This window comes from Lactuca virosa, chromosome 8 (assembly GCF_052849685.1).
Source record: "Lactuca virosa cultivar CGN04683 chromosome 8, Lactuca_virosa_CGN04683_v6, whole genome shotgun sequence".
Lineage (NCBI taxonomy): Eukaryota > Viridiplantae > Streptophyta > Magnoliopsida > Asterales > Asteraceae > Lactuca > Lactuca virosa.
The window spans coordinates 78,731,224-78,750,107 of NC_136433.1; the positions used below are offsets into that span (position 1 = coordinate 78,731,224).

The 18,884-nt window shown below is 33.8% G+C and overlaps 1 protein-coding gene and 1 pseudogene across 1 annotated transcript; one reads left to right on the forward strand and one right to left on the reverse strand.

Moving 5' to 3' along the window:
- The first annotated feature begins 3,121 nt into the window (after nt 1–3,121).
- LOC145130523 (protein PIN-LIKES 3-like) lies at nt 3,122–4,214 on the forward strand (annotated as a pseudogene).
- An 11,721-nt stretch (nt 4,215–15,935) lies between these two features.
- On the reverse strand, nt 15,936–16,394 carry LOC145130524 (uncharacterized). The gene has a single exon (XM_079065308.1). It carries the CDS (start codon nt 16,392–16,394, stop codon nt 15,936–15,938), a length of 459 nt encoding a protein of 152 aa, XP_078921434.1.
- Nucleotides 16,395–18,884: the final 2,490 nt, after the last annotated feature.

Genomic DNA, 18,884 nt, shown 5'->3' on the forward strand with positions numbered 1-18,884 from the left:
TGTGAAGGCGACATTGTTGGCTTGAATGACAATTGGAGTATCAGGGGTATTAGGAGCCTTTAGAACATCTGTAGCAGGAACGAAAACAAAGATAACTCGAGCCATTGATGAAGATTGTGAAGAAATTTGAGTGAAAGCAGCATAACTTTGAAGAATATGGAAATGATATGAGTGGGATTTTGAGAATATTTGCTTGAAAAGGGAAATGGAGTGACCTAGGAGAGAGAAATCTACTATTTATATTCAAAAAATCCCGCCTCTTTTCATGTAATCATTGGGGGAGAGAAAGTGTCATAAAAACCTCGAATCCCAAGGTAACGGTTTGCATTCTTATCCTCGTCTAAAGGTTACCGTTGAAGAGTTACCATTTAAAACCAGTGTATCACATGTGGCAGCACAAGGTATCAGCATGTCACGAGTTGCAGAGGAATGATGGATTGGTTAGTGATGTCTCCTGACAGTGTGTTGTGATACTATAGATCATCAACATAGTATTGTGAAATCTCATCAGCGTATGGTTTAAAATACTGAATCATTAACTTCTTTATTAAAGACAAAGTGCAACAGTGGGTAGTTGCGTTTAATATACACTGGAACATGATATACCCATCGACATAGATTTTTCAAGTTCTTATCATCGTATGGTATCTTATGCTGATTTATAAATCTTTTAAGAAGAAAAATAGTGTGAGAAGGGGTTGGTGCGTGTGATAGACTACGACACATAGTCTAACCATCGACACAGAGTTTCGAACTTTTATAATTGTATGGACCTCCTCAAGCACTTTTTTTAGAAGAAAGGAAGTAACCCTTTGTCAAATAAGGACTTGGCAAGTATCGCTTACGCTGATGACAATGCAATCAGGTTAAACCACAGGGTAATTCTCGATGTTTTAGCGGAACAAAAGACTTGATGCATACGAAAAGCATGCTCCTAGGGATAGAGTCTGAATGAATGATAAATCATAAAAAGAACACCTAAGCCTTATAAATTTTTTTTTAATAAGGAATAGGCAATCTTACACTTGAAGGATATGTCAATGCATACGAATCAAGGTGAGTGGGTGACTCAGTGTCATCTCAGTAGATGGTCTTGCTGACGAGATACTTAGAGAGATTTAGTCACATACAACAACATGCTTCTAGGGACAGATAATTTTCAAAAGTTTTCATACTTTTGGTTCATTAGAACAAGAAATAAGAGATAGATGATGCTTAAAACACAAAAAGTATCTTGCAAACAAGAAAATGGAGTTCATGTCATTGACAGCATGCCAAGTTCAGCGATCAACTTGTTCAAGGTGTTCTCATCCAGTGCCTTGGTAAAGATATCGGTCACTTGATCACTGGATGGAATGTAAAATAGTTCAACTTTGCCTTTCTGAACAATATCACAGATGAAGTGATGACGGATTTCGATGTGTTTGGTCTTGGAATGTTGAACTAGATTTTAAATCATCAAAATTGCATTGGTGTTGTCACAATAGATAGGAGTATTGGTGAATGAGAATCCATAATCTTGTGATTCTGAATCCATAGAATCTGAGCGCAACACCTTCCAGCGACAACATATTCCGTTGTGGTGGTGGATCAAGCCACTGACATCTGCTTCTTGCTTGACCAGCTCACAAGTCTATTTCTCATTAATTGAGCTCCTCTTGAAGTACTCTTTCGATCGATACAACATCCACCATGATCAGAATCAGTGTAACCGAACAGCTTGAGTTCATAATTAGTTGCAATAAATATTAGACTAAAATCTAGTGATAATGATACTAGGTTTCGTCGAATGAAATAAAATTGTTAGAAACGAAGCGCAGCCCGAGTTTGGAGTCATCACTTTAACAAGTGAGTGCATAGTTACTTTCATCTTACACATAGATATGAAGTATCTGGATAATTACATGCTTATGTGCTTATTATCTATGCCGTGAATATTATGTGTTAGATAAGATATTATGTGATGATGTTTAACTGATTTAATCATATAAGTATTATATTCTTACAAATATGTATCGGGTAGTGACGGGTGATGAGAGATAGATGATGACAGAAAGGTGATGATAACTAGGTGATGATAGATATGCGATGACGAATAGGTAATGCGAGATCAGAGATGATTATAAGATGCCATAACCTTGACCTGCGATGTTGCGATGTAGTCATGTACCAGAGTATAGATGGCAACCACTGACTAATCTAAACAAGTCATGTGGAAACACTGGCACGTTCATAATCTATAGGTGATGAATTACGAGTTCAGGCGATGTAGTAACTATGTATTCATGCGATGATAATCTAACCCTCACTAGACATGTATTGGGGGAGTAATCCCTAAATCAGTACTGTCTATGCGATATAGGTGATGATCCTTAGGAAAAGCCCTTAAGAACAAACATATAAGGAAATGCGATGTAAGGCGATGAGAGGTAAATACGATATAGGAGATGACCATTGAGGAAGAATAAATAAAGATAATGAGGATGAGTAATCGGGTTAATTGTTTGGCATGAAGTATGTGAAGAAACAAATTAACTATATTATTGTTGGTTGAAAACCCTATGTACTCACCAGGTTTCCCAACCTGAACCACTTAGTTTATTTGAATCACAGGTATCGATACGAAGATACATTACACTAAGAGATTAAAGGAGATGTAAATCATTAATGTAAATGAATGTAAGGTCTGTTTATGCTTATGTTTATGTATTGACAATGACATCCTAAAGTTTTAATATAATCAAAATACATTTCTTCGGAAATGCTTTGATAATATATTTATCACGTTTTCTGGGAACAAATTCCGCAATATTAATCTTCAAAAAGAATACTCTGATTTTAAAATAAGCATAAATAAAATTTTTAAAATGACCGTGAATTTGGGGATGTCACAGTGATCCTGTTGTTTGTCATGAGTATGTCATGGCTTATGCTTCATTATCTATGATAGTATGTACTTTTTTGTATAATTATTTGTTTGAACACGTTTAATTAATGCAATATTTATTTATTTTTCTAACGTCTAACAACATGTTTATCAGATGGGAACGTTATTTGTATGGACTTTCATGTAAAATCTACTAAGGGTATTCTCGGAAGATTCATCATAGAAACAATAACCATGAAAGAGGGTTTGACTGAAAACTTGCTTCTATCATCTACATCTACTGTTAACATGATGGGAAAACCGAAGTTTTTTTTTTTTTTTTTTTTTTTTTGCTTCCAGCTTTCATATTTCAAATTTCAATAAATTCAACCATGTAATTTTACACATAAGTTTGACTTTGACCTCAGTGGATGTTAGGTACACTGAAGCAACATTTTGGGAGCTTTTCAAGAGTTGATAACTTAAAGGTCGTGTTGTCACCATCAACCACCAGAGGTGTATAAGCTTTTTCCGACCCTTAAATGGATATTATTTAACCTAAAGTATATTAAATGTGAATTTACTTATAAATTTTTCTTCTTTTATCATAAAGCTTGTAGGCCTCATAGTTGGAATGATTGCCCTAATTTACAGGCTACAAGTAGGCACCGAAACTCCTCTTCACGTGATTCAAGATTCTGAATGCTTAGTCGGGTATGATCTTTTTAACCTTTTTGTAGGTCCCATTGTGGAATAGGACCCACAATGAGTCTAACACTAATGAATCGTGTTCACCATTGTCTAAGGGATGCGACGATCCCAACTATGACATGGATTCTGGGTGTTAATCTCTTAAGAGGTAATTAAACTTTGATTAGAAATAGAGTTCTTGTGTATTAAGTTGGTTGATATTGATTAATAGGACATGATTTTTAGGTCTAAAAGGATCATCTGGTGTTTCGTTACCAGTTGTGTTTAGAACCGTAATAGCTCGGTTAGTTTTGTTGCCAATTATTGGCATTTTTATTGTGAAAGGAGTGCTTTACCTTAGCTTCGTACATATAAATCCTATTAATGTTTACGTTCTTTTACTATAATTTGCGCTTCCACCTTCCATGAACATTGGTATGAAAGTACAAGTTGTGAAATTTGTTGTAGATATTTTTCTTGGACTTTTCATTTTTGATGACAAGTTATGAAATTTGTTGATATTGTAATTGTAGGTACGATAACACAATTATTTGGAGATGATGAAAGAGAATGTTCAGTGATTATGATGTGGTCATATGGTTTGGCATCAGTGAAACTCACCCTTTGGTCGATGTTCTTCATGTGGCTCGTGGTTTGATTTGTCTAATTGTCAAACATAGGAAGATCAAAAGGACCCAAAAACCTATACAATTGCATTTCTTACACAAAATCCAATCAAAATTAATCCATTTGTATTTGTTTGGTGGTGAAGAAATGAGTGGAACTTGAGCTTAATTACAAGGCTCAAACTCGAATTGTTATTGAGTTTCAATTGGTTTATTTCTATTTCTTATATTGACGATTCGAGCTTCAAAGGGTAATAGAAACATAGAATGAGAAACATTCGATGCATGCAACATGAAATTGAGTCTTTTTGTGTTTTCAGCTATTGATGCTCCTGGTGGATTTCTTTTTCGGTAATCTTTGTGAAATCTGTTATAACACAATACGAAAAAATTAAAAGAAAAAAAAAGACCTACCTAGGGCGAAGCCCGATTTTTTTGACTAATTAGCATGGTAATCTATTGAACCAACAATATGGATCACTATGGCTGCAATGTAGTTTTTTTCAAAATTGAATGACTTTAATAAAACAAATAAAATATAAATGTTTAAAAATCAAATTAGTAAGATTTATGAATTTTTTATTCTTTGCCCTTTTATCTAATAGTTTACAATGTTTTTGTGTAAGGTTGACAATCGTGTCGTGTTTGGGTTGATGAGTCAAAAACGTGACCCGCACATGACTTGTATAATAAATATCATGTACAGTTTAACATTAACATGTATATGTCAAATATGGACACGACCCACCTAACACGTTTACTTATATGGGTTCACAGGTCATAATCATGTTCACCATCCACAATAAAGTTCACAATCATAAAAATATTTGCTAATCATCGTTTTTATGTATAACAGCCTGTATACATCATCATCATCATCATCATCATCATCATTCATTTTGAACAGATTTTATATTATTTATGAAATTATTTATTTTTATTTTGAATCAATATAGTTTATATTTATAAGAAAAGTTATTTGTAGGAGATATTATATTAATGAATAATCAAACATAATTATTATTAAAATTGAAATAATATGTACTCTTAGCCTCTTATCAAAATAATCGAGTTAAGGGGACGACACATGAACATGCTATCAACCCAAACTCAACTCATTTTATTATACGAGTTATGTAGGTCAACCCAAAAATTATCAGAATCTATTTAAGGTCAACCCAAACCTATTGATATGGAGTATTAGTAATCTCCGTTGACTATTCCGCATTATAAAGTCATTTGAAAATTTTGGATTGATTGTGATAATTTTACTTTGACTTAGTTTTGCCTACATTTGGTAAAGTTTGTTATTGTTAAATTGTTAATTGTTAATGTTTTTTGCTCGTTAGTTATTATCAACATCTTCCCCGGTACTTATTTTCCTAGTGTTATGTTGCTCGGGCCGCCCATAGCTTGGGTCGGGCTTGATTACAAATTTCGAGGTAAAGAACAAAACAAAGATGATATTTCTTATCCAATATATGATTTTTAAACGTAGTGGTTATTTTAGAATAGTAGATACTAGATAGTGGAATTAAAAAGAACCAAACCTAAAAAGAGAATGTGCATATATTCCCATTCCCCAAAAAGAATCTTAGCATATAGAATAAGACTAATTTGTCGGGTATAATTCTCCCTATTAGTGTTATTTGAAATTAATTCGTGTGTTTACAATTATTGTTGTTAAAAAATATAGCATTTTATTTTTAATAGGTTTACTATTATTTATTTTAATTTATTAGTAATATTGATTTAAATTCAATAATTTTGTTTGTTAAATGTCGTAGGGTCATTCCGTAACACTATAACAACTATTAGTTGCTAGGTCTTATTTGACCACCCCAATGCAATTTTTTATCCTTTAATATAGCCGACACAATTTGTTTTTTAAATTCTAGTGTTTTAGTATACCTTTGATTCTCGTTATAAATTCACGTGGATCCAATTTTGTCTTCATTTAACTGATTTTTGGAGGGTAGGAAATGTCTTAATTAACAGTTACTGATGGCTTTATCTTTGACCACGATTGTTTGCTTACCTTATTTAGAAATTATCACATGTAGGTTGTAACTAAACAGTCTAAACTTATTTCGCATACTCGTCATTGTAAACAACGAACACATATTTACTTGTACTTTGGGGTGGTTGTTTTTTTGTGTTGTAACAAACTTATTAGGGTAAAGGGAGTGGGGGCGCCAACATCACTCGCCAAAATCTTGACATTAACAAAACACCACCCCCTTCACCATGTTAAAAGCAATGTGCTAAGAAGAGCTCGCTAGTTCAGTAGCGGAGAAGAAAAGATTCTTTGAAGTTGGCTGTCATTGGTCCTTTTGTATTTGTTTTTTTTTTCTAAAATCAGAAGACTGTGATTGGTTATTTTTTATTTGTATTTTTGTTTTAATTTTTTTCTCAAAATCCAAACAAAAGATTAGGTGGAAAAAAAAATCTGATATGACATGTCTTAGCATCTCTTTAGCATGCGTCACCACTCTCCATAGTCTTACTGTTTGACAAGACTACTAAAACAGTTTATACGTTAGTTTATAGATTGTGCTTGGCAAATTAGCTAAAAAATTATATATATTTTTTTACTACGTAATAAACTAGCTCTTAAAATAATATTGTTTGTCAAAACTAACTTATAGGCTACAATATATATATATATATATATATATATATATATATATATATATATATATATATATATATATATATCAAATTTAAAGGTATATTAGGAAAACTTATGAAAAAAAATTTAAGGATTAATGCAGAAAAGTTTCATTATTTTGGGAAAAAAAATTTAATAAACTCTTAAAAGTTTTTTTTAAGAGAAAAATTCTGATTATTTAACATTTTGTCCAAATTAACAAAATAGACACTTTTTATATTTGAACAATAAATGACAGATTATATGATTTTTTTGAAGATAATGAGACTTTTCTGTTAAAAAAAAAACTTTTAGGACTTTATCAAAAAAATTTCCAAAATAATGAGACTTTCAGCATAAAGCCCAAAAGTTTTTTGAGTTTATGAATAAACTATCTCAAATAGTTTTTTAAAAACTAATTTCTAAGGTGTTTTAATTGTTCAACTAAATACTACATTGCAATAAGAGTATTTCCATTTGTTAAGGTATGTTATGATTAAAAAAATTATCTAATTCACCATTTCATTAATTTTAATTTCTAATTAAATAATATTTTTAATGGTTAACCTTTTCCAATATTTTTTTAAAAAAATTAAGCTGATTTTTTTTCTTTCTAAAATGTTCTATAAAATCCCTTTATTTAATTAGTTGTTTTTAAACATACATTATATCTAATATTTCACAAACAAACAAAAATATAAATAAATATGGAGGGTCTTTATTTTATATACATAAAATACAAAAACAATTACTAGGTCATAGATATAAACATTAAAAAAATTGAAAATATTATATAATCAATATAAAATTTAAATTTTATAAATGAATTGTCATTAAAAATTTAATAGAAATGTCTAATTAATAAAGAAATAACAAATATATGAACCTAAAATACAATTAAAAGAGTAAAATGAAATATGATTAAAAAATAAAAGTTAAATGTAGTAAATATAAAAGTTATATTGACAATTTAATATATTGAATGATCAATAAAAATAAAAAAATAAAATATATATTCTAAGCAATTTAATAGTTAATAAAAATACACATACAGTAATAAAATGTAAAAAAGCTCTTAGTTGATATGTTTTGAGCTTACAAACATGGAAGTACCAAATACAACCTTAGTGTAACATTGTGTAAGATTTTCAATTGGAAAAATGACCTATGAGGGTAACCAATTGTTCATTTTGTTTGCATTTGGTCAATTTTGTTTTTTTTTTTTTGTACTTCATTTACCATTTAACTTGTTGTAGGTGTTCACAAAAACCATTGCAACCTACTATTGAAGGTTTCCTGCGACTTTCTCATCTCCGGCGACTCTTCGATCGTCTTCTCCGACGAGCCTCCGACCAACATGAGTTTTCTGGCGATTCACCACCTCGAACCATCACCATCTTAACCACATGAAGTTGAACACCACCCTTTACGCCTTCTTCACCTTCTCAGGATATTTTTCTTCATCTTAACCACATGAATTTCCAGTGAAATCTAGAACACGTGAACTCAAAACAAATCAGATTTTTCAGGTTTCGATTTGTAACATGACCAAGGTTTCGATTTTGAAGAACAGTAACAATGAAGCCCCATTTTTTCAGGTTTCGATATGGAATGTGTTCTTCGTGTGTTTTCTGAAGATCTGGAAACAATATCTGGAAAATGCTCTTCATTTTTCGATTTCGATCTTGGATTTGAAGCACGGTTTTGGATCTTGGATTTTGAAACTCGATTTTGGATATGAAATTTGTTCTTTAGATCTGGAAAATGTGGAAAATGGTGGTTTTGGATGGTGTTGTCTTGCTGATTTTGTCCAGGTAAAATGCAGGGGAAGATGGTGGTAGATGGTGGCGTATGGGAAGATGGCAGTGGGTTGTGATGATGCTCGACTGTAACAGGTGGTGGTGATGGAGGAGTGCTTCACGTTGGAGCTTGCAGATTCATGGTTTCGAAATCGCCAGAAAACTCATGTTGGTCGGAGGCTCGCTGGAGAAGACGACCGAAGAGTTATCGGAGCTGAGAAAGTCGTCGAAAACCTTCAATAGCAGGTTGCAATGGTTTTTGTGAACACCTACAACAAGTTAAATGGTAAATGAAGTACCAAAAACGAAAGTGACCAAATGCGAACAAAATGAACAGTTGGTTACCCTTCAAATAGTCATCTTTTTCCATAAGTTTTTTTTCAAATACATACTTAGTTAAAAGTAGACAAAATTCCATGAGTGATGCTTGAGGTTAGCTGAAAAATGCCACTTTAGTCCAAACAAGTTTGGACTAGTACTAGAGGCCCAAAAGTTTCATTTTGTTGCGATTTTGGTCCAAAGTGTTTTAAAAATTCTTCAAATGACGAATTTTCCCCTTTCTATTTGTTTTCTCCTTTTTATTTTACTTTACTATTATTTAATTATATTTAATTACAAAGGGTCCATCTCTCTCTCTCTCTCTCTCTCTCTCTCCCTCTCTCTCTGTTGCCGCCTGCTAAAGCCTAGACCCAAAAAAACCCTCATTTCTTTCAACCACCACCACAACCGCTCCACCCCTTTGGTCGATCCGCCATGTACACCGTCTTCTACGTTTAAGCATCCACTACTGGGAAAGAAAGAAAAACAAAGTTGAAGACTAAGCAAGCCATTGATTTTCTCTCTAAAAACATAGACCCAAATATTGTGTTCTGATCTATTCTAAAGAACCCTAATTTTTTTTATGGTGGTGGTATAGCGGTGTTGAGGAAATGGTTTTGGGGTTGCGACATCTTGGCTATAATAAAAACACAAATCTTCACCATGTTCATGGATTCTTCTGACATCCTTGATTTATATCATCCCATCGATTGAGCACTCTGATTTTTGAAGTGGGTGTTCATGGGTGTTCGATGTGTTCCATTGGAATTGATTGTGGAGTCACAACCACCATGTATGACATGAAATTGTTGGTTGCTTTGGAATCGATGGTCGCTTCCTTGAGACTAGCTCCTTAGGTTTGATTTTGATTTTTGTCTTTGGTTTTGATTTTGGAATTGAGATATTGAAATCGTTGGTTGCTTTGGAATTAGGATCTTCACCATATTTTTCTTTTGAAATCTGGATTTTCATTCGGTCTTGATTTTTAGCTTTGATTTTGATTTTGGAATTAGGATTTTCATCAGGTTTTGATTTTCAACATTTTGACTTTGATTTTGTTCAATTTTAATTTCAAGGTAATTTTGATTTGGTTTTGTTTGGGTTTTTATTTGGTTTGAGATTCATTAGCTTCATAATGTGAAAATTGTAGAATCAAGCACCATTATTGGAAGTTGTCGGAGACAATGGTAGCCATGATGACTGGGATGGTGGTTTTATGGGGGAGGAGCCATCGATGGGAAAGATGAATTGTATGGTGGTTCCTAATCAGGAGAGAGAGAGAGAGAGAGGTGGATCCTTTGTAATTAAATATAATTACATAATAGTAAAGTAAAAAAAGGAAAAAACAAATAGAAAGGGGAAAATCCATCATTTAAAGAATTTTTAAAGCACTTTGGACCAAAATCACAACAAAAAGAAACATTTGGACCTCTGGTGCCAGTCCACACTTGTTTGGACCAAAGTGATATTTTTCAGCTAACCACAAGGACCATTCGTGCAATTTTGTCTTAAAAATAAAAAATAAAAAACTATGCAAGTTTTTAATGCACAAAAATCACAAATGACTTAAAAATATTTTCAAATTATGTACCATATAATATTGACTGATGGGTTTTAAATGTAATAACGCGGATAAATCCTTATACACTTAAGGGTACATGCAACCTATTAGATCTAGTCATAACACTATTGAAGTAACATTCTATTGAACAACAAGAACCCTATAACCCTAACTAATTTCGAAAATCATAAACAAGTTAGTCATGTAGGATAGACTGATGACTCTTGATGTAGGCTCTTTTACGTGTTCATTGTTTGGTTTTAGTTCTAGAGTAGGATCACATGTTTGGGTGTCTATCTCACCTCTAAGTATATACGGTTATGCATTCCTTGGATTGTTGATATTTAGTATGTTTTTATGTTGTAGTGATCTATTACATTTGTATTTTGGTATCGAGTATGTTGTTATGTTGTAGTGATCTATTAGATCTGTATCCTGGTATATAGGATGTTGCTATGCGGTAGTGATCTGTAGAGTTGTATGTCTACATGTACTTGTTGGTTATCATCTAATGGAGTGCCCTAGGTATTGTATGTTGTCATGTACGATAGTATGAGCACTCTTGACGTTATAAGACTTCTAACTGAATACATCAATTTAGTCATGGTTGGGCCCAACACTATAAGTCAACACCAAATCAACGAGGGGCCCAAAGATATCCCTTTTACCGTTAGGGAAAAAGGAACGAATAAACTTTGAATCATATGCTTGTATCCTTTACTCACCAAATTATACATGACACTATGTTTTATAACACCAAGTTACTGATGCGTTTTCACAATAACAATGTACAACCGACTTGTAAATTACAACTCATATATATCCATTTTGAAAATATAAGATATTATTTTATCTCAGGATTGATCGTGATAGAATCCATGAAGTAATTCTCTGAGTGTGAGTTTATCTAATACTCAAATCTCCATTTTCTAAATACTCATGAACATTGTAGCAACACAATTGCTATGTCTAAACTCCTTAGACAATCTACAATCCAATTCATGACAGTCTTCATTCATTACTTACTTCCTAAAGTATGAGCAACTATGGAGCTTCGAATAATCAAATTATTCAGGAAGTAAACATGCAAAACTAAACACAAGAATAGGTAATTGACAAAAGCCAGTAAACAAACTCATAAATAATCCTTATTATTCAATCACCAAAAACAATTACATTTATTCTATTACAAGTTTCAAACTAATCATCTAACTACTAAAACTAATATCATCTCTCAAACCAATGTTCCTAGCTTGTTGACTATGTTTAACCCTACTCAGAGCCTTTGTGAGAGGATCTTTAGGATTGTCTTCTGGAGACACTCTCTTTACTATGAGATGACCTTCTTTGACTCTATGTTTTATATAATGGTACTTTATGTCGATATGTCTTGATTTACCATGGTCTCACGGTTCTTTGGTCAAAGTAATTGCTCCTTCATTATCACAGAAAAGTTCCATTAGCTCCTAAATGGTCGGAACTACTCTCAGATCACCGATGAAGTTCTTCAGCCAAGTCAATTCCTTTGATGCTTCACTACCTGCTATGTACTCTGATTCACAAGTAGAATCGGCCACCGTGTCCTGCTTGGAACTTTTCCAAGTGACTGCTCCTCCTTTTAACAGAAATACCCAGCCATATTGAGAACGAAGATTGTCTCTATATGTTCGAAAGTTGGTATCGCTATACCCACTAACTCTCATTGTATCACTGCCACCAAGGACTAGAATCAGATCCTTTGTCCTTCGCAGATACTTGAGAATGTTTTTCACTGTTGTCCAATGAGCTCTACCAAGATTTTCCTGAAAGCGACTGACCATGCTTAAAGCAAAAGACATATTAAGGCAAGTACATGTCATAACGTACCTGATCGATCCTACAGATGAACCATATGGGACTCAAATCATCTCCGCTATTTCTTTATCTGTACTAGGGCTTTGAGTCTTACTCAACTTGGCATTACTCTAAATAGGTAGCTCTCCTTTCTTGGAATTTTCCATACAAAAACGTTTTAGTACCTTATCCAATTATGTAGTTTGACTAAGACCAATTGGTCTCTTCTTTTTATCCCTTAAGATTCTTATCCCAAGAATATAGGCTGCCTCTCCTAGATCCTTCATAGCAAAACACTTTCCAAGCCAAGACTTTGCTTCTTTAAAAGCTGGAATGTCGTTTCCTATAAAAAAAAGTATGTCATCAACATACAATACTAGAGAGGTTACTATACTCCCACTAGCCTTGACATACACACATGACTCATCCTCACTCCTAGAGAACCCAAACTCTTTGACCTTCTTATGGAAGCAAAGATTCCAGCTGCGAGATTCTTGTTTCAATCTATAAATGGATTTCTCAAGCTTACACACTCTATTAGGAAACTTTGCATCCACAAAAGCCTCTGGCTGACTCATGTAAACATCTTCAGCCAATTTCCCATTAAGGAAAACAGTTTTGACATCCATCTGCCATATTTCATAATCATGAAAGGAAACTATGGCGAGCATTATCCTAATAGAATTTATCTTGGCCACTGGTGAGAAGGTCTCATCACAGTCAATCCTTAGGGTTTGAGTAAAGCCCTTCACAACCAATCGTGACGTGAAAGTTTGTACCTTTCCATCAATGTCTGTCTTCTTCTTGAAGATCCATTTGTAACCAACTATCTTTCGACCAGGTTCTTGATCAACCAAATTCCAAACTTGATTATCATGCATGGACTTGATCTCGTTATCCATTGCCTCTTTCCACTTGGCAACTTCAGGGCCTGCCATCACTTCCTTGTAGTTAACTGGCTCATCCAAATTTTACAGTATACCATCATTGATAAATGTGTAACCATCTGATGTTATATGGAAACCATAGAACGTTGGTGACATGCTAACTCTACTAGATCGGTGAAGAGGTAACGAATTGTCAATGGGTTCAACGGGAATCTCATCCTCTGGTTGAGCGCTATAATTTTCTAAGGTTCTTTCATTGTTTGACTCTTAAATCTCTTCAAGGTCAATGGTACTCCCACTGTTCTCTTTGCACATGAGCTCTCTCTCAAGAAAGACTCACCTTCGTGCTATACAGACCACGTTCTCACTAGGTCTCTAGAATAAATATCCAAAAGACTTCTGTGGGTAGCCAATGAAAATACATCTCTTACTTCTAGGTTCTAGCTTGTCATGAGTCTCTCATCTAACGAAAGCTTCACAACCCCATACCTTTATATGTGCTAATGAGGGAACTTTCCCTGTCCACATCTCGTGAGGTGTTTTGGCAACCTTCTTGGTAGGGACAATATTTAGGATATGGGCGGCTGTCTTTAAGGCATACCCCAAAAAAGAAATAGGAAGAGAAGCTTGAATCATCATGGAACAAACCATGTCTAACAAGGTCCGATTATGCCTCTCAACCACACCCTTAAGTTGTGGTGTCCTAGGAGGAGTCAATTGTGAAAAAAATTCCACATTCATTGAGATAGTCGTGGAGCTCGATACTAAGATACTCTCCTCCTCTGTCAGATTGAAGCATCATTATCTTCCTGCTTAATTGATTCCCGACTTCATGTTTAAACTCTTTGAACTTTTCAAATGTTTATGATTTATGCTTGATTAAGTAGATATAACCATATCTGCTATAATCATCTATAAATGTTACATAAAATCGATTGCCATCCCTTATGGTGGATTTGAAGGGTCCACACACATCTGTGTGTATGAGATCTAACAAACCTTCACCTCTTTCACAAGATCTAGTGAAAGGTGATTTTGTCATATTTCCCAAAAGACAAGATTTGCATTCATCATCTGGCCTTAAGTCAAATAATTCCTGAAGGGCTTTGAGCATTCTAACACTCCTAAGGTGTACATGCAACCCTACAAACCTTGGATCTATGTTTTACTAAGATACATGCAAAATTGATTTTCCAAGGTTCATAACCTATCTAGCATACATGGGGAACTTTTAAACATAAAAGTTAGTAAGAAAACATACCTTGTAGTAGTTTGGATTCCTTGAAAACCTTGTGAGCCTAGCACCTTAAGTGTGATGCCTCAAATGTCTCACACAACACCAAATACACTTGGAATGACTTAGAGAGAAATGCACAACACTTAGAAATCGGCTAGCCCTCACACTTCTTACTTAGTGGCCGATTTTGGTGAAGAACATGAAGCTTATATAGTGTGTTACAATTAGGGTTACACCATGTAAACCCTAATTGTCATAACTTTTCATTTCCATGACCCATGGGTTCTATAAACACCATGGAGCATCCATGGAGCATCCTATGGGTTTTAGCCCAACTTGATAATCCATGAAGCATTAGCCCACTATATAAGTATGGATGATTTACACAATCAACCCATATATTTAATTAGTCTCCTTTTGATCACTTAATTAATTCCAAATTAATTCTTGATCAATACTAATTAAATAATATTATTAATATATTAGAACTTATAATATATTAATAAACCTTAAGTGTTATTTCTCTTATTTTAGTCTATCCAAATGCATGATGCCATGCAACCCAAATGGACCATGCCAAACCGGGTCAAGTACATACCAGAAATAGTTATGGACTTAGACACTTTATCCAAAAATTCCAACACTCCATCCTTTTGGAGTTGAGAGATGCGTTTCTTGTTAATGTGCCCAAGACGACAATGCCACAAGCATGCCTTGTCTTAACCATTTGACAGATCAATATGGAAAACACTATTATCTAAGCTATCAACACAAATCACAGTTTCATACACACCATCACAAGGTAAAGCTTCAAACATAAAAATGCCATTTTTATAAACCAAAATCGATCCATTCATATCATTAAGCGAATATCAAAAACCTTGTCTAAATAGCGCATGAAAAGAAATAATGTTTCGCTTTATTTCTGACGAATAGCAACAATTATCTAAATCTAATCTAACATCACTACTAAGCATAAGACTATAAGTTCCAATCTTGGTAACATGAGAAGATCGCCTCTTTCCCATGATCAGATTCATCCTTCCATGCTCCACCTCTTCACTTTCTCTTAGTCCCTGCAAATCATAACAAATGTGAAAACCACATCCTTTATCAAGAACCCAAGAACGAGTAGGTTGTGAGTTATTAGTTTGAATAGTGTATTATCTGCTGACAATGGCTTCACTTTGCCATCCTTGATGTCCTGCAAGTACTTGGGGCTACTTCATTTCCAATGGCCCTTATCATTGCAATAGAAGCAAATGGCCTCTTTGAGATCACTAACAAAAGGAATGTCAGAACTAGTCTTCGCTTTTGGGCCATTGCTTGACGATCGAGAATGGGCCTTGCCCTTCCAATTTTACGTAGGAGAACCTTTCCCTTTCTTTCCTTTGTTTTGCCCAATGGAAAGGACAGGAGAATTAGTAAAGGTAGGAGTTTGATTCTTCTTCATTCCTGACTCAGCCCTTCACAACAGGTTGTGGAGTTGGGCCAATGTGGGATCTACGTTGCTCAAATGATAAGACATAATAAAATGATCATAACAAGGTGGAAAAGAGTTAAGGACCATGTCTATGGCCAACTCCTCGTCGAAATTCACATTTAGCCTTTCAAGGCGCTCCACATATATTTGCATTCTTTGCACATTGTTGCAGACAGACTCTCCTTCCTTCAAATTGCAAACCATTAATGCTTTAACGATCTCATACTTTTCTTGATGAGATCTCTTGTGAAACTTTTCCACAAGATCCAAGTTCATCTCGTATGTCCAATAGTCCTCATAGAAATTTTGCAACTCAGGAATCATGGTTGGAACCATGATGCAAACAACCTTAGTCATGTCGTCATAGTGTTTCTTGTAGGAGGCTATTTCTTTAGGAGTAGCAGTGGTCCATCCAATGTCATCTGATGTTGCGCATCCAATCATTGTAGTTGGTGCTATCCAATGTCACCTTGGACACGATCGAGAGTAGTGAGAAGTTGTGGGTAGAGTTTTAAGAAGCAAAAGCATTACCAGAAGTAGACATCTATAGAGGAAAGAAAGTAGTTTTAGTTAGATGACAACAATCCTTAATATTTTAACCCATAATTAATATTTAAGGCGAGGATCCAAAATTACAATTCACAACTAAGAATAGGGATGTCGTAATCTTATCGCGAATTTATGAAGGTAGGTAAAGGCAATTTACCAATTTCAAACTATGAAACTCCTAGATCTTTCGAGATTCAATGAATCTTATCAATGGCATGTTTAATCTCAGAGTATGTTATTCTATTTGTGACTGGGACGCCGGGGATCACAAACAATATGTGAATAACCATACAAATATGTTTGACCCTCTCGATATCATTTATCATCTCCAATTAATGTGTTGGTTAACCACACGCGCTCCATTAACAATGATAATTTTCGAGATGCCCATAATTACTCTTTATAGTCACTATTAGTGTGTTAGTGAACCACATACGCTCCACTAACTACATATAAAGCATAATGTGCAATTTTATGGATTACCATACTTTTCACATTTTTCCTAAAGTAACTAAGAGTGAGATTTTCAAAAATAATTTAGTTACTTTATATCATTATACTTATTAATGAGATTATGTACTATCAAATCCGTTCAACTAATGGCCCTCCACCATACAAGAGAGCGGTGGGTAAGAGTGGATACCCAATGAAGGTCATTTTATAGGTCGCTTCCTTAAACTGCCCTTATAGTATGGCTTCGTGAATGAGGCGTACTAGCGATTTGACTGACTTGTCTTATACATATAATATATTAAAACTTTTAATTATACATATAGTATAAGGTGTATTTTAAAACTTTTCTAAAATACTAGGTTTAATTTTAAATTTTCGAAATTATTATATAATTTAAATTAAACCAAATTTAATTTAGTATTTATCCTTTAATAAATAATTAATTAAATCATAAGGATAGTTCACAAATTCAAGATATAGGATATCAGATTACCAAGTTGAATATTCAAGTTTTAAACAATTAAAATAATATTAACTAGAGTAATTATCCTAATCAATTTGGAATTAAGCAAACAAATTCGCTGAACAGAGGGTTCACCACGTTGTGAAAATCAATTTCCACGCCGTGGCAGAACGAAGAAAAACGTGGATCCGAAGATCTCCACGTCGTGGCAGAAAAAGACCACGACGTGGTGTCGCGACAGAATGACGATTCTACCAAATCTCCAAGTCGGATTTTGTCCCTGTTCAAGCAATGCACTATCAATTGTTAGACAACCATACACTCTGATACCACTTATGGGTTTTACATGCAGTAACGCGGATAAATACTTATACACTTAAGGGTACATGCAACCTATTAGATCTAGTCATAACACTATTGAAGTAACATTATATTGAACAACAAGAACCCTATAACCCTAGCTAATTTCGAAAATCATAAACAAGTTAGGGATTACATACATTTTGATTGCTATAGTAAACAATCAAATAATCCTTCTTGAAAAACTCTTGGAAGCTAGCACCAGAACTCCCGTGCCTCTGATGGTTCACACCCAAACCCTAGCAACTAGGAAACTTGAAGAGAAGAGAGGGGAAATTTCGGCTGGCTCTTAGCAATGAATGAATGAATGACCTAAAATTGTAGGCTGAAAGGCCATATATATAGCTGCTAGAGAAACCCTAGATAACCCTTACTTGATTAAAATACTAATATCTTAAATCAGGTAATTATCTGGTTTCATAATTTTCACCAATGGATATTCCAGAACCCTAAGGAAGCCTCTAATTTTCGGCCAACCTTGGACTATTCTAGAATCCCTCTCTTGCTCAACTATTGAATAATTACAGCTTAGGTCCTTGAACTTTTAATTAATCCAATTAATCCAAAAATTAATTCCAATTAAGTTATGATTAATTCTTAATTAAGTAATACTATTTCTAATTAATATATTATTCTCATAATATATTAACAAAACATTTATTGGTATTTATCAATCATATAAAAAATCAATAAATCAGTCTCTCTCTCCAAAAGTCATCATATTCAATTACCAGGTTTGAGGGCAACCTAAAGGACTTTATTAATAATTCAAGTATATACCAATTTATTTATTGGCTTAGACACTTAATCCAACATTAACATATATTGTTAATTTTCTATATGTTTAAAAGGAAAAGCATATTGGAAGTGATATTTCCACTTAAGAAATTGATTCATCCATATAAAAAGTATGTTTTACTGATTTGTATGATAACTACACTGATATTGTACCTTATGTGAATGGATCAATTTCTTAAATGGAAATATCACTTCCCCATGCATATTAATTTCTTTAACCAAGAAATGTAAACTAAAAAAAAAAATACATGTGAAATTGCATTCAAGGATGCAAAATGATGATTTTGTTCTGAAACATCCCAAAAATAGAG